This window comes from Girardinichthys multiradiatus, chromosome 22 (genome assembly GCF_021462225.1).
Source record: "Girardinichthys multiradiatus isolate DD_20200921_A chromosome 22, DD_fGirMul_XY1, whole genome shotgun sequence".
Lineage (NCBI taxonomy): Eukaryota > Metazoa > Chordata > Actinopteri > Cyprinodontiformes > Goodeidae > Girardinichthys > Girardinichthys multiradiatus.
The window spans coordinates 29,417,569-29,440,569 of record NC_061814.1 but is presented as its reverse complement, the minus strand read 5'-3'; the positions used below and the strand labels follow the sequence as shown (position 1 = coordinate 29,440,569).

Sequence of the window (23,001 nt, the reverse complement as noted above, 5' to 3'; positions counted from 1 at the left end):
TTTGCAGCAATAAGATGCAAAAAGGCTCCCCATATAAGAAAAGAATTAGCTTAGTCAAAATTAAATGTATAGGTGGGAAGGACTATGTAAAGTTGCAGTTTCGATACTAGAATAGCTTCTCCAATATCTCCTTAATAGGCAATTTGCAGCCTCAGTTGATCAGGGCTTCATTCCATTACTCTACAAAGTATCCTGATAAGAAACTATTAGCAAGCTAATCAAAGTATATTCTGAGTTGATGTTCTTGTTCAAGTGAGTGCATATGGTGCTTCAATAGTTTCTTGTCCAACCTATAGTTGCGCTTGACTGAGAGAGAAAACATGTCATGTTAACTTTGTTCAGCAAGACAAACAAGTGATTGTATGCCTGAAAGCTTTACCTTTTCTCCTTTATCTCCTTGAAGGACCTGAAAGAGTTAAATAAAGATTTTTTTTTTTTTTTGGTTTACAGGAAAATAAAGCATCATATCAAAACTATATGTGAACAAGTAAGAAAAAATGCATTGCAAAAGTATTCATACCACTACACATTTTCCACTTCTTGTCATGTTACAACCACATACATTAACATATTTAATCACAACTTTATGTGGTATGCCCACACAAAAGAAAAAACAAAACACATAATTATGAAGCCAAGGAAAATGATGGATGCTTTTGGAATCCTTTTTACAAATAAATATCAGAAAAATGGGGTGAGCATTCGTGTCCAATTCCCTTTACTCTGATACCCCTAAATAAAATCCAGTGAAAGTAATTATCTTCAGAAGTTACCTAATTAGTACATGGAGTCCGTCTGTCAGTAGTTTGTTCTTAGTACAAATAATATGAAGACTGAAGAACACATCAAACCAGTCAGGGAAGACATTGTACCAAAGTTTAAAATACAGTACATTATAAGACAATATCCAAAGCTTTGAACGTCTCACTGATCACTGTTCAATCCCTCATCTGAAAACAGAAATGAAAAACAGGACATGACTCAACTGCAAACCATAGATGTCACCAGACCACTTTTAATGGGTAGATCATCTGTGTCCTAGTAAACTTTGTGATGTAATTTCAGAAAAATGTTGAAGCAGTAAAAAAAAAAAAAAACAAAGTGCCCAAAGAGCTGATTTTGAGTGTTTGGGTCAAAAGGTAAAACAAATTAAATTAGACCATAAAGTTTAAAGTGACAGAGCCAAACTACTAGTTTATACAGTTTATTGTTGCAATTAAAAGTTGGCTAAAATATAAAACAATTAATTAAAATAAAAATTACGCTTTAGAGTTTATTTATATGTATATTTAGATCTTGTGCCCCAATCTGACTTCATTTCTTGCAAAGGTCCTGCTGCAAACATTCCAGGACATGGCTGAGAATACTAATCAGATAAGAAGCCAAGAGGCAAATGGTTACTCTGGAAGAGCTGCAGAGTTCCTCAACCCAGGTGGGTGAATCTGTTGACACAATAGTATTAGTTGTGTACTCTAAATTTGTAGCCTTTATGGAACAGTGATAAACAGAATACCACTGTTAAAAGAAAGATGTAATAACTCAATTTTAAAATTTGCAACAAGCCATGTAGGGGACACAGCAAACATGTAGATGCTATGGTCAGGTGTGACCAAAGTTAAACCTTTTCAGCTTCATGCAAAAAAGAAAAAAAACATTCTAGTGGTATCCTGAAAATATCATCCCCAAATGGTGAAATATGGTGGTGGCAGCATTATGCTATGGGGATGCTTTTGTTCAGCAGGGACGAGGGAGATGGTCATATTTTATGGAAATTTGGATGGAGCTTAACTAAGGAAGAACCTGGAAGAAAACCTGCTAGAGCCTGCAAAACACTTGAGACTGGGGCGCAGGTTCCGCTTCTTGCAGGAACCCTAAACATACAACCAGAGCACAATGGAACAGTATAGATCTAAGCATTTTCTAAATGTGGAGAAATTCAAAGAGTATAAATACTTTTGTGAGGCATTCTGCTAAAAACCTTAAATAAATATCTGATCTCTCTTGAGACTTTCATTTCTGGCCTACAACTCTAGCAAATATAAACAATTTCAGTCAGATGAAAAAGTCAACATGTTTTAACAATAACAGTTATGTGCAAACAATATAATGGTTATTGATGTAATTTTCCTTGACCATGGTGATCTGAAGAAGAGAACCCAGTCAAGAACAATCTATCCTGACACTTTGCTGGGTATCGCCTTGAGAGGCAAGAGGCAATGCAGAGTCATTACCCCCCCCCCCCCCCTCCCCCCCCCCTCCCCCGAGCCCAGGAACAAGCAATACGATACAAATGCACTAATAGCAACTTGGAATTTTAATAGCCTACCTCCAACATTTTCTGCTAAGGCTCACCAACTCATTTACTGCCGTAATGTGAGAACATTAGCTAAAACTGTGTTTGCCTGTCAGGTAATGCTTGCTACTTTGCTTGTTAAATAAAATTAGCATGAGGGTGTAACTAATGAATGGTGGCAGAGGTTTGTGGGAGTCGTAAGCATTTTGGCGACAAAAAAAGAGGAAAGTCAGCAGCAGAGGGCCATTTTTTTATGTATCCCTGCAGTGTTGATTTAAATTGGCAGGCTGATCCCCTCATGATGTGCACATAATTAACTACCCACCCACAGAACACCTTTAATCTGCCGCAGCCTTTAACTCTCTGGTCAGAAGCCATGGAGAGCATGTGCCTTCGCATCTGTGTCCACACAACTGTTAAATGTGATGATAGGTTGTAGAACATGTAGATGCATATCCATGGCCTTGCAAAAGCAGTCATACTGCCTCATAATCTCAGGTTTTAAACAAGGGTCACATTACAACCACAAGCTTCCGTATATTTTATGGTATTTTATGTCACAGACCAGTAGAGCATAATTGTGAAGTTTTCAATTTGTTTTTACAAAAAAAAAAAAATCAGAAAACTGTGGAATACATCTGTAGTCGCTTGTTACACCCAAATAAAATCTAATACCATCAGAAGTCACATCTTTCGTAAACAGAGGGTTAAGGCACAATAACAATATCATCAGATTTGAACATCTCATAGAATACTGCTATTTAAAAAAAAAAAAACACCAAAAACTAACAACCTCATGCTGTTGAGGGGCTTTTCCTGAGCAGTGACAGGAAAGCTGGTTAGACTTGATAGTGACTGTGCCGTAGCTATGTTGTATTCAAAACTGACAAAGGTGTCAGTCTGTAGACTGAAATTGGGGAGGGGAATAGAAATGCATGCCTCACTTCTCAGATTTTTACATGATAAAATTATGAAAACCATGTTTCTTCCAATTCATGTGCAGATATGCAGTGCTTTATGTTGATATATATATAATTTTATAATTTTTTATTTTACATATCATATAAAATAAAATTAAAACACACTGAAGTTGATGATTATAATATGACGGAATGAGGAGAAGTTCAAAGGGGAAGGAACAACTAATGCTAGGGTGTGCTCGTTGAACTTTGTTTCATATCTGCGCGAGTGTTCTCTGTCTGTTGAATTTTACATGACCAGAAAAAAAGCACAAGTCAGTCTAATTACAAGAATGAAAAACACAGTGTTACTGTAAAATGTCTGCAGGGGGAGGCACCAGCCCAGTGAGAGTATGTCTTACCCATGTAGGAAACAACCAGTCACTACCTGTCACTCTCCACCTCTCACCATGAGGCTTGGAGCTGCACTCTTTCCCCGCCTGGTCGCTCATCCCTATCCTTTTTGGCCAGAGTGAGAAGGCATTTTGAGCCCCTTTTCCTATCTGCTCCTTGTTTGAACCCTTCCCAGACAATGGTAATGTGACACATAGCCTCCCCAGCTGAGTGCCTCACTTGCCATCACTTCAGTCCAGATGTTTTAACTCCTCGCACAGTTTCTGATCTGCCAAAGTGCCGTGATATTTACAAATCTCCATCTAGCCATTTCAGGTCATACTCTCGTGCCTACATTACAACCTTAAACATTGTGCTGAATGACCTTACATATTGTACAGAGCATCATAATGAGATGTAAATGAAACACTGTGAACTTACAGGCAGCCCTGGGTTTTCAGTTAGGCCGTCATCCCCCTGTGTGGGAAATAAAGAACATGAGTTTGCAGGATCTTTATCATATAAAGCTAAATCCATACTGTTCATTTTTAACTATTTGACATCCAACCCATAGGCCATCCATCATGTTTGTGACAAAACCTGAAGGTCAGGTAAAATGAGATAGACTATGCGTGGAAGTCATTTTTCAACACATGCTCCAGTGCAGTAGAGTACCAGTATCAACCAGTATCAACTGGTATTTACAGTATTTCATGAAATGAAGCATGTCTGATGACTGTTGCACTGTCAGACAACTGGCAGGTGGCTTGGCGCTATTAAATGTGGCGGGCCCTAAAATAAACACACCTGTGCTATATCACGTGAAAGCTCTGAAGCATTAATTGAAGACAGGTATTATGACATCATTTGGTGAGTGAAGCACAGATTGTCAACAAAAAGTTAAATAAAAAAGAAGGAGATTCCTTTTGACACCAGGATCAACTCATGTAAGCTATTTTTTTTTTTTTTTGTGTGTGTTTTCTTAGATGAAACCAGTTTATTACTGTCTGGTAAGCAATTTCACTTTCTATACAACACTAGCTTGAGGTTCAGTAGACTTCACAACTGGCAATATCCTGTTTTCAGCTGCTCTTTGTGGTGATCTACTGGCTGCCAAAATGTAATAACAATTTTCTTCAGGACTTTGCAGACTTATTGTCAGTGATTATTTTAGATTATGATCAGGTTTTGAGAGTTTGAGGTTTTTACATTCATTTGTGTTGTGAGAGCAAACCACTAACGAAACATTTATTGAACTCAATCAGCTCTTTTTTTTATTTTATAGCCTTTAATTTGTATTTTAACTGACAGGAATTTGGGGGAGGGGATAGAGTGGAAGACATGCAGCAAAGGTCAACGGGCCGGGACTTGGACCCATGACGGATGCAGCGAGGACTATAGCCTCCATACAAGGGTCCCGCGATTAACTCCCACGCCACCGCAGCACCCCTTGATCAGCTGTTTTAACTTGAATCAGTTATTGAGTAGTTCAACAGTAGAAGAGAAACAGCCTGGATTACAAGGAGATGTTCAAGAGATTTATGATTTTGTTATTTCCCATCATCTGCCTGTTTTTTTTGAGTTCAGTCTTTTAACGTCCTGCACCTGGCTCAAGCGCCTCTATGTTCTCCCGTCGGCTGATCAACGCACAGAAGCTTTTCAGCTGCTTTTACAGACTCTGGGCTTCCCTCACTGGAATTCCACCAGCATGGAAATGGTGATCAGCTCCTGGAGGATTTCAACTCACGTATAACTTTTTATTCTGTTGTGCAGCTATTTGGTTTGCCTTATGGTATGTTAAAAGCGCCTTATTAGTAAAGTTTTGATTGATTGATTGATTGATTATGTTCTCAGAAGAAACAAAATAGGCAAGGTGGGGGTTTAGGGGGCATTTACTGCATATCGGCTTTGTTGTCTAAATGAATGTCACAGCTAAAATATGCCTGGTATAGGATATTCAGAAGACTCATTACTTTATGTCTCTAAATCTGCCTCCCTCTGTCAGTTTCAATACAAACAAAGGCTCCCTCCATGCTACCTCCCCACATCCTTCCATCCAGAAAATAGGATAAAATAGCCTGTGATTCTCTATTGTCTTCACAGAGACCTCATTATAACTTCAAGGCTGGCAGGCAGTGCAGTGCACCTACAATTATGTGGTACATTGCATGAAAAGACAACAACGCTATAAAAAACTAGGGGAAAAAAATATAAGAGTGAGCTATACCAAATAATTACAGAAGCATTCCACCTTGTACCTGGAAAATAATTCCACAGTAGAACAGAAAGGGAGAGAAAAAATTAAAAACCAGCTTGTTTAGAACACATGGATTATTAGAACTGCTCACAGCTTTCATACAGAACATTCCCTGCCTTTTTTGTGCAATGTTAAAACCAAATGTCAAATTTATTCTTACACAGGTGCCTGAATGCAGACACCAAAACAGAAGGCAATGATGTGAAAATATTTCATTCAGGCACATTAAAAGCTGTGCTATGTTACCACTTTACCGAGGTATGCCACAACTTTAACAATGTTGCAGACAATATCATGCAAAAGTATTTAACCGCAAACGTTGATGTATTTGGAGTGGTTTATTTGTAATAGATCAACACAAAGTAGTGCACAACTGTGAAGTAAATAGAAAATTATACATAGTGATTTTTGTACAGCTAAAAATCTGTATACTGTGGGCTATGCATTAACATTCCCCTGGTAAGCTACTTTGATGAAAAGCATTTTGCTCTAATTAAAACAAAGGAAATTCTTGCTCATTTTTCTTTGCAAAACAATTCAGGATTAGTCAGACTGGAAAACATAAATTCAACTCTCAGTTGAACTTAGGTCTTTTTTTTTATTTTGTCATTCTAACGTGAATATGCTTTGATCTAAAATATTCCACATTAGCCCTGGCAATATCTTTAGATGTGTTGCCCTGCTGGAACTTGACCTTGTGGCCTCTAACAGGTTTTCTTCAGGGATCTCCCTGTATGTAGCTCTATCCATCTTGCCATCAACTCTGACAAACTTCCCTGTCCTGTAAGAAAAGCATGATGCTGCCATCACTATGTTTAACATTTTGCATGTAAGCCATCTGATTAGAGCAACTTCTTCCACATGTTTGCTCTGTCCCCTGTATACCTAGTAGCAATCAGGACTACTTATGGGTTTATTTCACAGCAATTACCCTTCTTCTTGCCAATCTTCCATGAAGACCATATTTGTGGACACTAATTGCTGTCGTGCTGACAGATTTTCCCACCTGAGCAGTAGGTCTTTGCAGTTCCTTCAGACTTACCATGGGGCTCTTGGGTGCTTCTCTAATTAATGCTCTCCTTGCCCAACTTGCAACTTTAGGTTAATGATTATGTCATGGCAGGTCTTCATTTTTTTTTTCAATTTCCATTTTCAGATTATAGATTGCAAAGCGATCAATGACATATTTAAATGTATGGAAGCAAATCGTTACCATATTTCAAATGCTTTTTCATTTTAAGAATGTGGCTGCATTGTTTGACTCATAAATGAAATTAGTTATCAATAATCCTATTTGCATTTTAATTTTCTTCTTCACAACTGCTCATTCCTTCACTAAATTAAAATGAAAAAGAAAAAGACATTTGAGATTTATTTTTTAAAATATGCCCCAGCAAATAGATACCAAAATTCAATTTGAAATGTAAAATTTGAAAATGAAAAAGCATTTCCAGAAATGCTTTTTCCTTTTAAAAATGCGGCTGCTTTATTTGACCCATAAATAAAATTAGTAATCAATCATCCTATTTGCATTTGCATTTTCTTCTTCACGCCTGCACATTTTATGCCATAATCAAAAAGAAAACAAAGCAGACATTGCTTTTTCGTTTTCGTGGTCTGCCCGCAAAATACTGCCCAGAACTCGAAAACGAAAAAGCATTCCGAGCTGCGGGCGCAGAAGAGTGACGTCAGCAGCCGCTCTTCCTCAGCTCCCTGCTGACCGAGCTACCCATCTTGTTCGGTAGGGGGCGCTGTGCACGTCTGCATTGCATTACATTGCAAACGTGCCAAGAAATTGATTGAATTGCAGCAGGGCCGAGCTCAATTTGTGGCAGTGGCAGGCAGAACTGGTAGTTCCGGTGGCAGGCTGTGGCGGAACTGCCACAGCCTGCCACATGGTGGCACGGGATTCCACGAGGATGCCAGAAGGTGCCAGACCGGCCGTAAAAGCTTGCCAATGCGATTGCCGCTGTTTTTGTGGAAGCTGATGCTGATTATCGGCAAATGGGTTGTCATTATTGTTATAGCCTGTTACCTTTACATAATGATTTCATTATTGATTATTATTTAATAAACAGCTTTAGACCCATAACATAAGGTGATTGTATTTACTTGACAAGGAAAATAAATAGCACTATGTGTATGTGTGACGTGTTGAAAGGATGACGATTTATTGCACAAACAGCCGGTTTATTATAGAGCACCAGCGGCTATTCTGAATCGTCACTCACAGAAAAAATATAAATAAATGCTTAAAAACACGCTGGATGTCCCAGGCCATGAGGCTGCCACCGGAACTACCAGTTCTGCCTGCCACTGCCACAAATTGAGCTCGACCCTGCTGCAATTCAATCAATTCTCGGCACGTTTGCAATGTAATGCAATGCAGAAGTGCACAGCGCCCCCTACCGAACAAGATGGGTAGCTCGGTCAGCAAGGAGCTGAGGAAGAGCGGCTGCTGACGTCACTCTTCTGTGCCCGCCGCTCGGAATGCTTTTTCGTTTTCGAGTTCTGGGCAGTATTTTGCGGGCAGACCACGAAAACGAAAAAGCAATGTCTGCTTTGTTTTCTTTTTGATTATGGCATAAAATGTGCAGTCGTGAAGAAGAAAATGCAAATGCAAATAGGATGATTGATTACTAATTTTATTTATGGGTCAAATAACGCAGCCGCATTCTTAAAAGGAAAAAGCATTTCTGGAAATGCTTTTTCATTTTCAAATTTTACATTTCAAATTGAATTTTGGTATCTATTTGCTGGGGCATATTTTAAAAAATAAATCTCAAATGTCTTTTTCTTTTTCATTTTAATTTAGTGAAGGAATGAGCAGTCGTGAAGAAGAAAATTAAAATGCAAATAGGATTATTGATAACTAATTTCATTTATGAGTCAAACAATGCAGCCACATTCTTAAAATGAAAAAGCATTTCTGAAAATGCTTTTTCATTTGAAATATGGTAACGATTTGCTTCCATATAAATGTGGGGATATTGTTTTAAAATCTAATATTGGTCTTAACTTCTCCACACCTTTATCACTGACCTGTTTGTTGTGTTCCTTGCTCTTCACAATGCTGTTTGTTCACTAAGGCTCTCTAACAAATCTCTGAGGGCTTCACAGAACAGATGTTTTTATAATGACTATAAATCATACACAGCTGGAATTTATACTTAGGGGACAATCGCTTGCACTTAATTTCATTTAGGGGTACTTGAGTAATAGGGCTGAATACAAACAAAAACAAACTGTTTAAAAATATGTATCATTTTCTTTTCACTCGAAAATGATGTCACAATGTTACGTTGCGTTGGTCCATCCCATCAACTCCCAAAAAATATATTGAAGGTCGTGTTGGTTATGTGACAAAATGTAAAAAATGCTCAAGAGGTATAAACACTTTCAGAGAGCACTACATGGCTGGTTATGCTACGAACAGTATTACATAATTTGGTCAAATACATCTTTAAAGCATGTTATCAAAAGTCACACTGATTCCCTGAAATTTACACTCTGAAGCAGTAAAACATAAACAACAAACCCTAATATCAAGGCCAGTCTGTATAACAAATTTCCTAACTGGAGTTTTATATGGACCAACCAGACCAAAAACACTTAAGTTGCCCTTCAGCTTCTGAAAACCACAAAATTCACAACACATTATGGTATTCTTACTTTTATGTCTTAGGGTAGTTTTTTTATTGCTGTAAAAAACGTGTTACTGTATGTCACCATATCGACACAAAGCACAGAATCACATATGGGTATAAGATTCTCAGCCACTCAAAAGAGCAGGTAATGTCAATCACATGACAAGCATGCCACAAAATGTTGCAGTGTGATCAGCTGGTTGCAACATGTCTACCCCCCGATCTGTTTCCCTGTCTCCCCATGCTGCACTTTGCTTTGCAAGGACACTGCTTGTCATTGCCTTTGAACCTTGAAGCAGGAAACCTCAGGGTGGGACTGAACTATGTAGGCTTAGGGAGCATTCAAGCCTCCCGGTGGTGAAATGTGAAAGTAGAAGGACAGATCAGATGAAGAGTTATAGCTGATGAATGAGGCCTGACACATATTGACAGCCTAAATTTGCAGCAAGCCTTGTTAGGTGTGACACATTTGGGCCATTGGCACCAACACTTTAAAATAAGTAAGGGCGGGAGTAGAAAAGATGGAGAGTGTGAGCAGCCTGTAAAATGACTCAGAAATCCAATAATTTGTCATGGTTAAATTTAGAGTCAGATGGGCTATTAATAGTGAATTATATATCTGCAGAGGATGATTACCTACTCTTATCACATTAAGTCTCGCTACCAGAGACGTGACTAATTTCTTGCCTGTTTTCAGCAAGCCTATTCTGAATCACTACCATTCAGAAAACAGAAGCCATGGTATTACTGATGGGATATTATTGCATGTATGGTAATGATGGCTGTACAGTAACGTAGCTCCACTTTAAGTTGCATGGATATTGAAAAGACTATAACATGATTTGATCAGATTATATGAGTTAATGTGCTCCCTTAGCCCACAGACTGATAGGAACAAGGTGACTGTCAAATCATTCACTCACAGGAATCCAGCAGAAAACTGTTCCATTGGGATTTTATTGTTATTACCAGAACTGGAGCAGAAGTTAAAGATTATGGAGAAAATGTAAAACTTTTTACTCTTTTGAATAGGCTTTACATTTTTGCATGAAACATTTAACATTTCAATAGATTTTGGTGGGACAAATATTACATTTAGCTTTATTGTTATTAATATAAAATACACAAAGCAACACTTCCACTACCTATAACTGGGATTATTACAAGAAAAAAAAAGTGTCCCCAAAAGAATTCATCCATACACCAACACAGCATGACACAAGCATCAAGACTAAGTAATGCAATAGGTATAAACTTAAAAAGATGAACTATTTACCAGTGGCTAAACATGTCAGAAATTCAACTGAGAAAAGCTCAGCCAAGCAAGTTACTGTCTTACTGTTACCAGAATGGTAGCTGCTCACACTGTTTAGCAGTCAGGCTTAAAAAACCAGTGTTGCAAATCCATGTTCCGCTGAATGGTTACTGATGAGAAATACTTTAATTACGTCAATCAGCAAAGCAACTGTCAGCTGTTAGTATGAAGACATATAGAAATGAATGGCACTTGTCTACTACTTTCAAAACATTAAACAGTTCATGCCGACTATTCTAGGGGGATGATTTAAGAGAATAAAGGACAAACTTTAATAATTTCAGCAATAAGGTATGTATGTATTTTTATTCATTAATTTATTCATATGCTTTCTTTATTTTCAAAGTTCCCTCATTAGAATGTATGTCACTCACTTCTGGCTTCATCAGGATTTTTGGTTTTCATGTGCTACCCAAAGATTATTAGTAGCCTCCACCTGGCCACCTTTTACAAAAACTTTCTGGAGATGCTTTGTTTCTTGTTGTTTCTTTTTGGCGTTTTTGTTTTTTCAGTATGCATCTTAAACATGAGTGAAAGTGACCCCTTCTAATTTTTAAAGGGTCCAGGTAACAAAAACCCTGAGTTGCTGCTTACATTTATTTAGAGATACATCGTCACGTTCTGGGTTTGGATCGGACCAATACGCACACAAGAGCTTGGGAGCCGCATGATTAAATGAGTTAAGAGGTTTATTTAGCAATTTCCAGGTTAAGCAAAAAGTCACTTCAGGTATCACAAAAGTCCAGACAAAAAACTCACATGAGAGTTCACTGCTGCAGGCACGTAGAAAAACACAAGACTAAACCAGGGTGTGACGAGGAATAGTGACGGAGGAACCAGCGGGGAACAAAGAACACAGACCAACTAATATACAGGGAGAAAACAAAGGCAGGTAATCACAGGAACTAAGAACAGGTGTGGCAAGGAGACATGGAGGCATAAAGGACAGGTGGAACTAATTAACAATAAAGGAAACCATAGACCTAAGAACGGTTAATACAAAAACACAAAGTCCAAGGATGTCATACCATGACATACATTTAATTAAAGATTTATGATACATCTGATTTATTGTTTATTGTGTCAAATTTGATTGCCTCCGACAACTTTTATTGCTCTGCACCTGCTATAAGGTTTATAACCACGGTTTGTCTCTGTAAACCCTTACAACTCAGGTAATACTGGCTGCCCTGGAAAGATGCTCTTCAGTATGCATTCAGAAGTTGTGTATGAAGGAGGGAAAATGTGCATGGTGCACAGAGATGCCTTCATCATTGCTTCATCATTTCTAATTAGAGAGGTGACTATTTGACACTCATGAACACTAAAACTCACAAAACAAAATATGTCATCTGTTTTGATACAACAATAACAACATAAAAATGAAAACATGGATGCTGGGAAGAACATGTAAGTAACATAACCTTTGTTTTAAAACAATAGCAACTTTTGACTTTTGAAATTTTACTTTTAACAAATATGCTTTTAAAGTGCAGTTTTTTGCATTTTGTGTTAATGTAAAGTAGTGAGCAAAAAAGAAAAACCTTAAAATTAAACAACATAAAAAATCATTTTGTTTTGTATTTAGATTTGATTAACAAAGGAAGTAAAACTGATGTTAAATGATGGTAATGATGAGATGAGGTGTAAATCATATATTTATATCATCTTAGAAACAATAACATTGTAGGAGATCAGATATACATTGCAAGCCTACAGTAAAAATTGTGGACTTCGACACATTCGCAGCGGAAGATTAAGGAGTAAAAAGGTGGTGAAGAAAAGACTGGTGCCTGGCTGTGTGGCAATGGTTTCTGCAGCACGAGGTCAGAACACTGTGGGGAGCTGTGCACACTCGCCTGCTAATTACACACTGCTCTGTGTCTCGTCAGTCCTGAAACGGTGGGGCCACAGGACAATCTGGCAACTCCCCAGCAGAAGACAACTAACACACACAAACAAAGAGCCAGGGGAAGGAAGGAGGAACACATGCAGCCTAATTATGTTTACTTAGAACTTTTACCAAGCAGAGCATCTGCGGGTCAGAGAGCTTGTCTTACAAGAAGTGAAACCATTTCAAATTTCAATCAATGCAATGAAGTTTGTAATTTCCAGCCAGATCAAACCAACCAGATAGAAGTTATAACAGCAGTAAAGCTGATGGTATACTAAGTATTTGTGTTAATCTGAGGCAAGATTTTGCTCTTGTAGGTAATGGATCTTTAAAGCTATGTGAAACAAGATCTGTAAGTAACAGATATCTTGAGTGCTGGCCTACAAATGCCAGGGAGGTTACATCAAGAAATACCTTTTGTGACTTTCCATCCACTCAGCAATATACCATCTTCAGTGTGGTGATAGACTACCCTTACTAAAACAGAGTCCTAAAAATGAAAAAAAATGAGCATGTCCATTACACTTCGAATAAATAAAACAATGTTCCATTGTGTGGGGATATCACAGTACACTGTCAGTGATCCACTTGGGCAGAGGATATCATGTTCATCACTGTTGTTCAACTCCGTTTTCTTGGACACTTCACTCTACAGCCGAACATCTTGTATTCACCGATGTAACTTGAATTACCCACAAGATAACACAGAGTACACTCCCCCTATCCCATAGGAGGTATATCTGCAAAGCGATACTACATCACATGCTCATACTCAGAATTGTGGTTTCTCAGGTGTCAACGGGAGCTTTAAATAACACACTAGCTTTAAAAATGGAATATGAGCTAATTGCAGTAAAAGGACGATTTGGGTAGTAGAATCTGCTACAGGAGTACTCAACAGGAAATAGGTTACATTAGTTTATGTGGAATATAAAAATTAGTTTGCATTATTTGTGCTTTTATTTTCCTCATCCATCCTTTTTTTACTTTCCAAATAAATACAATGAATATTACCATCACCATTTTTTTTAATCAAATTTTATTGTAATATCAAAGGTTTATTAACTGAAGACTAAACCAATTAAAAACCTGTTGAATCTGTAGTGCACAAAACACCACAAATGTGATAATGAGAATTGTCAGAGATCCTCTTGTGCAAATAATCCCTGACTGGACCTTTTAAATCACTTGTCCTTTTAAATTTAGCCACAACAATTTCTTAGCCTATAGAAACGAATCGTTACCATATTTAAAATGAAAAAGCATTTTCAGAAATTCTGAGGAAGAGCGGCTGCTGACGTCACTCTTCTGCGCCCGCCGCTCGGAATGCTTTTTCGTTTTTGAGTTCTGGGCAGTACTTTGTGGGTAGACCACAAAAACGAAAAAGCAATGTCTGCTTTGTTTTCTTTTTGATTATGGCATAAAATGTGCAGGCGTGAAGAAGAAAATGCAAATGCAAATAGGATGATTGATTACTAATTTTATTTATGGGTCAAATAATGCAGCCACATTCTTAAAATGAAAAAGCATTTCTGGAAATGCTTTTTCATTTTCAAATTTTACATTTCAAATTGAATTTTGGTATCTATTTGCTGGGGTACATTTTGAAAAATAAATCTCAAATGTCTTTTTCTTTTTCATTTTAATTAAGTGAAAGAATGAGCAGTCTTGAAGAAAATTAAAATGCAAATAGGATTATTGATTACTAATTTCATTTATGAGTCAAACAATGCAGCCACATTCTTAAAATGAAAAAGCATTTCTGAAAATGCTTTTTCATTTGAAATATGGTAACAATTTGCTTCCATATTAGCCAAGGTAGATCATGTCTTGTAATCAATACTTGAATAAAAAATGTTAATAATCTGAATATAAAATCTGAATAAAAAATTTAATTTTTAAGATTAGTTAACTATAAATATTTATTGATGTGCAAAGGTCTGAAATGTAAACTTGTTTTTAATTCAATGTTTGAAATCTTGAATGTGAAAGCCTCGGTCATGCGACAGTTTTTGTCTTCATAAGTCTAAAGAATGTTATTTGAAAAAAACAATACAATGCATTTTATTATTGGCTTTCTAATGTGACATACCTCTCACTTTATCCCAAGTCTGCATGTAATTGGTTGATCTGCACATCTTGATGACTCTTTCCCTTAAGGCGCTGGCTAATGGTGAGCTGCCTTTGAACTCAACCAGAACCAACAACTGCCAGTCAGCGTGCTCTGCAAGCCAGGACAACAGTTGTCGGGCAGCATAGCCCAAGTCCAAGTTGGTTCTGTGAATGGATAGCAGCCCTGTTCTGAACCACGCACTGTGCGCACAGTTATTTTCTTAGCAGCGGAAAAGGGAGGATGGATTAAAGGTTTTTGAACCACCTTTGATCCCTCCGCTCTTTTTTTAAGCTCCCCTCAGATTACCATAAAGTAACAGGACTCAGACTTGTAAACATTTGATAAAGTTATATTGTTTCAGTCAGTATAATTGCTATTCTGAATGTTAAATTTCCTATCCATAAACTTGCCTTTTTAGTCACTAGCAGTAGCATTCGTGTTTTTATTATAGTTTGTTTGTGTCTCTCTTTTTACTTTAAATCATTGGCAAGTGGACCATAGAGTGTTTTTTTTTTTATTTGATTTCATGCAACATAAATCTTAATCTGAGAAAGAAATGAGAATTAATTCCACAGATCTGATCTGATGTTTGATACATTACAAAGCTGATTTATTTATGTACATCAATTTAGTCTAACGTAGCATATCAATGCTAAATATAAAATTAAAAAAATGGGTTACCCACTAAATCTCTACAAATACAATAATATCTAACTTTATATTTATTTACACAAAGTCTACGACCACATGAACCATTTTTGCCACAGGACAGAATCCACACTGTATTGTTACTGCAAATAAATGTCTGGGAGTTCTAAGTCTCAAAATGTATATTACTGTAAGTGATTACCAGATGAGAAAAGGAACCCATACTGCAGTCTTATTTATTCAATGAAGCTCAACTTCATGGAGACAAAAGGGAAACTGGCTTTTACCCATTAATCATGTGCTGTTAAAAGTTCACTGATAAACCACAGGGACTGGCTACACCCTGTCTTCTATTGTAGTGTCCCGCCTTCATATTATTCTAAATCATATACGAGTGATGAGTCAAGAAATCAAATAAATCACAAAGAGAGCACAGCTGCAGAAAAGACTAGTAATGAAAGGGCCATCACATATTGATTTATGTTGTAATTCTTTCATAGGGAGACTTTCTGCAGGTTTCTTGGAAAAGAATGGTCACTAGGAAAATAAATAATATACTGCATGGATTGTGATTAATGAGCAAACTTATGTTTGAGTTCAGTCTCAAAACAAAGCTGAGGGCAGAAATGAACAAATCAACTGCAACCAATATTTTAGAAATGTTTGATATTCTTTTAAGCAAGTAACAACATTTTCATTCTGTTGTAAAACTTTTCATAACTAGTTTAAAAAATACAACCAAAATGCAAACCCGCATTCATGTTATTTTGTGTTTTCACATCACAGAGATAAATTTAAGGATTTTGAGGGAGACAAGATTTACAGAAAAACTGGAGAGGGCAACATCAACATTTGTTTAGTACAGTGCAAATTGTAAATTATGTAAACTTTTAGCTGGTAAATCTCAATAAAATGTATTTTTACAACAAATTGTTTTTTTTCTACAGTTTTTATTGGAAAAATTTTAGGATCAGATTTCCTACATTCTTTTCTCATATAAATAAATGTCACAGTAACTTACAGGTAAAGTAAAATAAATAGTAATGATCTATCATATAAGTAAGGTTCGGTAAAAATGAAGTTTTTCTAATGATAAACTGTGTACACCAGAAACAGTATAATTCTTCTTAGGAGACAACACTTGGACTTTTGATGAAAATACTATTGACTGCTCTGAAGGTGCTCCTGAATCTAACTGATTTACTTTCATGGATTTTACTGCAAAATCTGTAATTAAATATGACAGCCCAGTCGTTTTTGTCGGCAAAAAACATTTCGTCTCTGTACATGAAATTATGATGGCAAGTTTAAAATGCAAACTATAAATTAAGTTAGCGCTGCTGGGCTCCTTGCATTAAATGCACACGCAACCTCTGTAAACTTAAACAGTTTAAGGGAAGCAGGCAGCAGCAACATTTTTCTTTTTTCGAGACAGAACAGTGCTAGGGGAAAATAAATAAATCTGACAGGATGGTAAACCAGAAATCAGTCCAAATTAATTGCTGCATCAACATTTTAAATACTGTGGAACACAAGTTTTTTTTACAAGAACTTTTTACAAGATGCTTTCAGGCATGGGTGTGTGGGTGCATGGTTATTTGTTCTATTTCTTTCTGTGTTGCCCCGCCTCTTGCCTATTGACCACTGAGATCAGCACCAGTACCCCCAGAATTAAATAATCAAATTTCTTTATTTCTTTCTTTCTTACTTTCTCAGTTATTTATTAACACATGATTATTTTGAGTGAAAACATTTACTCAAATTAGGGGTCTGATTTTTCAGAATTTTTAGTTTGAGTTTATAGTACTGCAATAAAAACTAAATGTAACGATCCTCAGGGGTTGGCTTTTGATTTTTATGTGATTACTCCACTTGTTTGCTTGTCATTTCTCCACCCCTGCCTCTGTATTTAAGCTCTCTGGTTCTCATTGTTTTTCACTGGATCCTATACTATGACTGTTTTTTTCTTGACTGTTCTACCCAGTTCTCTGTAAGTGCTCTACACTCTGTTCTCCACTTACCATGCTGTTTATATGGTCCTGTCTGCACTTTGGTCCAGCTCCTACCTCACAATTCATGACTCTAAAATTATTAAAGCCTTTTACATATCTTTAGTCAGTATGCCAATAAATGTTGCCAGCACCGTAATTGGTACATGCTGGACATCTGACTGGACAACTTTACAATTTTTAAAATACCCAAGTTGAAATTAATTTTCTATATAGAGGCGATGACTGTATTATCAGCAACAGATATATCAAAGGTGATTTAAATATTCAAAAATTGTGAAACATTTCAACATTTGAACTATTTAGCCTGGAAAATGTTGGAATTTTGTTTCAGCATTATGTGATAAATACCTGCAAACGAAGGCTTTCGATATTTTTAAGCATTTTAAGACTAATAACTGATTGTTTTCACTAATAGTGTTTTTACTCTTTTAGTTTGCTATGACTACTAAAATCAGAAGGTCTTTTTGGCCCTGACTCTAAGAAAACAAGTGTTGGGAAAATGTGGATAAATCATATTGTTATTGTGTTTTTCAAACAATAGAATTGCAATTACATTTTCTGATATATTGCAGCCTTTGATGTTACAATAATTAATTAAAGTTTGAAACTAACCAGTATTTCACTCTTGGTAAACATATTTCACTCTGATTTTGCAAAGGTGGCCAACCCTAAACACATTAAAGAAACATATTTTTTTTCTGTTATACAAATGTAAAATGATAGGCAATCCCACCTGCCAGAGGCAAAGTTGCCTCAGGCTCAAGAAAATGAATCCCTGGAAAGTAAAGATAGAGAGTCATGTGTGCATGACCAAAGCAAAGACAACCAGCTAGGGATGCTCGTAGCTCAAAAACAATTACTGCCCCAGGCAAACCTATTTGTGTTCCCAGAACTGTTGCTCATGACAAGGTATTTGGCGAAAATAGGATTGTCAATTTCAATGTTTAAAACTACTGACTAAATACTAAATGGGGTTTTCTGGTTTGCACCCACAGAGAGCTGTGGAGCAGGGCAGTCGTGTATTCACACCAGGAAAGTCCTTTGGTCCGCTTGTTCGGTCCGGAGCAAAAGTGGACTTTATTTTTTTTGTTTGGTGCGGTTTGCTTTCACATTGTACTTTTTGCAAGTGAACTATTACTTGCAAACAATGCCACACGGGTGACGATCATTGGACAGAAATGATGGGAGCGGGACAGAGCACAGACCCGGAAATTGAGGAAAACAGCTGTAGACGTGCTGCGTGCAGCACCTCTGTTCTGCATATTTGTGCCGTTATTACAGCTGCAATATTATTGTGAGGGTGAAGAGCAGCTCATTCAACACAGATTTTGCGACGTTCTATTTATAAGTTTGGAACAGCGTTGGAGAATATGTGCTGAACGCTGAAGAAGACGGTGTGCTCTGCGTGCCCGGTCCCACATGCCGGGTGTTGCAACAATCAGCGGGCCAAGTATGATTTGACTATAACGTACACCTTTGCTATCGGCTACGGTGGCTTGTTAAGTCCAAAGAAACGTACGTTTTCTGCAGTTGGTTCAGATGGGGGCCGGTTCTTATTCAGACCATAAGCGAACCGCACCAGAGTCCGTTTGGAAGCAGACCGAGACCACCTCAAAAAGTGGATCTCGGTCCGGTTGTTTGGTCCAGACCAGGGTTCGCTTGAGTGTATTCACACCTGCACAAAAGGTCCGGACCAAGAGGGGAAACGAACTCTGGTCCGTTTAAAGCAGACCAAAAGTGGCAAGTGTGAATAGACCCTAAAATCCTTACACAAAAATCAGCAAACCTTTTTTCTTTCACACATTCAATAAACTGTGCTTGTAAAGAATGCAGGTAAATTACCAAATATGATACTGTGAGATTTTCTTGTTAAAATTCTACAAACAATTTCAGCCTCTATGCAGTGAACCTGCCTCCAGCTCTTTCAATTTTATTTGCTTCTCAAATCAAGTCAAGGAGAGCCCTGAAGAGCTCTGCACTTTGCCACTGATCATTGAAGTCACCACTACCAATCAGTAAATATCCTGTATGATCGAAGGTATTGCACACATTCACAATCTTCCATTATATTTTGTGCGATGTTGTGACAACAAATCAGTCAGTCTTTGATGTGCATGGGGTTAATTTCTAGTTAGGTGGTCTTGAGATTTTTGTGTAAATAAATTTGATCATGTCATTCATATGCAAATCTTTGCATGACATCAACTGGCTTTTCAACATGTCAGGAGGCACCTATGCTTGAACAAAAGAGCCAATGATGGTTGTCAGGGCACAAACCAAAGCTTGAATTTAGACACTGCCAATTAACTTTTTTCCACCTTAATTGGTTTACTGCTCATTTGCAGCTTCTTTATTGCAGCAAGAAGCTCGTAGAAGTTCATAAGACTGGAAGTCATGCAATCAAGAAGCACAGAATTATGTGTATCAGAACTTTCTTTGTATAACTGAACAATATTCCTCCTATGTATATTTCTTCTTTTGCTATTAAGGACCGAAAGTGCCATCATTGAACATTTTTTTATTTTATTTTATTTTATTTTACCATAGGCATAACTATTGCATCTTTAAATACGCTACATGCATCCCAATGATTGACTCTTTTGAACTGGCTTTGGATCAATTTGTTTATATCATGACTTGATCTGCAGGGTAACAAATCAGATGTTCAAGGGTGGCTGACGAGCTGCTGTGTTAATACATATTTTTAAATGGGGCACCAGAAAATAGGAAGTATAATGTAGTTGAAAAATATAAATATAATATTGACATAAATATTCTCTGAAAATATTTGGATTTTATTATATGATCAAAGAAATAAAACATTTATTGAATACTTCACACATATATTTATAATTTCAACATAAACAATTTGCATTAAAAGGTATTTTTCCTTAATACATTTTTAAATTTATTTATAGATTTGTATCTAATTATCAGTATTGTTTTTTTCTCTCTTTTTACTCACTTTTGTCCTTTTTTATGCACTGTCTTTATGAGGCACATTGTCACTTTTATTTAACAAACATTCTATATAAATGAACTCACTACTTACTTGGAAACAGCCTTCTGAAATACTAAGGGCTCTGACCCTTCAACGGCGAAGCTACAAATCAGTTCAATGCTAACTGGTGAGGTTGGCACGAACCAAGAGGGACCAACAACAGGGTTCATAAAGCAGAATTAAAGTTGGAAAAACGTTATAAAAGCAGATTGTGGACTATGACTTTCATTACAGAAATTAGGAATTTGAGTCAATAAAAGTATGAAATTTTGTCCTAAAATAGCTGCACGGTGGCGCAGTTGGTAGCACTGTTGCCTTGCAGCAAGAAGATCCTGAATTCTCCCGGCCGGGGGTCTTTCTGCATGGAGTTTGCATGTTCTCCCTGTGCATGCGCGGGTTCTCACCGGGTACTCCGGCTTCCTCACACAGTCCAGAAACATGACCATTAGGTAAATTGGTCTCTCTAAATTGCGTGTGTGCATGGTTGTTTGTCCTGTATGTCTCTGTTTTGCCCTGCGCTGGATTGCCAACCTGTCCAGGGTGTACCTTGCCTCTCGCCCGTAGACCACTGAAGATAGGCACCAGCCCCCCCGTGATCCACTGTGGAATAAGCGGTATAGAAGATAAATGAATTAATGAAGACATTTAGGAACTTCGATGTATAGTTTCCGTCTCCTAGCCTGTTTACATGGCCACAAATACATTGTGATGTAATTTTCAACATTCGTAACAGGTTGAAAGCTGAAGGTCCTCATACAGAGGAACATGATGCACCAAAGTTGTACTAGATTGTTGTGACAGCACACACTCAGTGTAACAACCATGCATATAAGATGACATTACTCCCATTTAAAAGGTGCACCGAACACATGTCAACAAGGAAGACTCTGACAAATACTATGAGTGGAGATTACTGTGAAGCAACTGACCCCAAAAATAGCATTAATACAAGCATATTTGTATCTGTAAGCTTCTGATGGCTTTCAAGTGTTTTAGGCGCAGCTATGCTGACTTGTACCACCAGCCAAAACAATATTGCAGAGAAAGTACACATCCCCATGACAACACAATTCCCTGACTGCAGCAGCCTCCCCAAGCAGGAAAAAGAGCTCTGACCCCTTCCATTCCCCTACTCACAGGAGCTGGGTTTTTGCCAACATTCTGCAGCCCATGCTCCTGTGGGTCAGAAAGGTTTATGTAGCACAAAAATAATCTACACCATACTGGGCAGGTGTTTAGAGCTGTGCTTGATGGATGTGCATTGAGCTCTCTTTCTATTTTCTTTCTCTCTTTTTTTTTTCCTTTTAATAGACTACAGTTCTACAGCTGGTTTCCAGTGTGGCTTTTTACGAACTAAAGAGGAATATGGTCATGATAAACATTTCTTTCGGGGCTTCTTTGACAATCTCTGCCTACTCCTGTGGATTTTCAATAGATAGAAACACTAGTTTTTTTTTCCAGCGTTAAACAATTAACTAATACAACAGAGAAATGTATTTCATAGCTAAATGTATATTAATTATTTTTACTATCATTATTATGATAGTAAAAATTATTATCATTTCCAATGTATTTTCCAATGTAATTCCAATGCAATTTTCCATTTTCCATCTTAACTTGATTAATCAGACAAGAAAAGATTTATTACAAGATCTTGTTGTGCTATTCACAATGTGGTTCCTGGAACCCTAGGAACACTACAACATTACTCACTCAACCAAAATATTTGACCTTCATTGTTTAGAAGAAGGAACCAATTTCACATATAGCAACAGTACTGCAGAACAGATTTAAGACATTTTAAGAATGTCTTAACAATGTCTTGTTAGCCATTACCATGGATTTTCTTTCATGATAGTTTACTTTTATTGTAAACATTTCTCAAGGTTATATCGTTGACAAAACAACCCCACCAGCTGTCTTCGGTCCATTGACCTTCTGTCATCCGGTGGGGATGTCCTCCTGCAGTGTGTCAGTCATGGTCCGGGGGTGTCACCCACACAATGTCCATCCCTCGCCTGCTCTTTGTTCTACTGTTGCCAGTGGTAATGCTTTTTTTCTTGCCTGGATTACCTACCCAGCGAGATGGGTGTTTGCAAGCGCACAGGTGTCTGGTTTGTGTGCAGCTACAGTCTGCTGGGGAGTACACTGCGCAATATTCCTCAATGCATTTTGCATTGCTAAACGCCTGATCAATTAACAACAAATCTTTAATCTTGAATGAGCTATTTATGAAAGAGTCCCTTGACTTTTTGTTCCCGACTGAGACTGTCAGCAAAGTTTGGACTATTCTCATCTAAAGGAAATCTGCCCATTTGGCTGCATTGTTGTGGGTACGCCACATCTATCAGGGCGTGGTGGGGGACTTGCCACTGTGTTTCGGGACAGATTTTCATGCAGACTAATCAATTCTGACACCTTTTCATCTATTGAACTACAGATGATGAAGGTTGGTTCTTTGAAATCCATCTACTGTCTTTTAATCTATCGCCCCCCTAGTGCTGCTGGAGTCTTCTTAACGGAGTTTAA

The 23,001-nt window shown here is 37.4% G+C and overlaps 1 protein-coding gene across 3 annotated transcripts in view; it reads right to left on the bottom strand.

The window, feature by feature from the left end:
- LOC124858692 (collagen alpha-1(XIX) chain-like) overlaps positions 1-23,001 on the bottom strand; it is a 176,496-nt gene that overhangs the window by 115,031 nt on the left and 38,464 nt on the right. For all 3 annotated transcript variants that reach the window (XM_047350828.1, XM_047350829.1, XM_047350830.1), the window contains 2 exons: positions 4,027-4,062; positions 380-406 (listed from right to left, as the gene is read on the bottom strand). In XM_047350828.1, the coding sequence (XP_047206784.1) occupies positions 380-406; positions 4,027-4,062 (63 nt within the window). The remainder of the gene's footprint in view (positions 1-379; positions 407-4,026; positions 4,063-23,001) is intronic.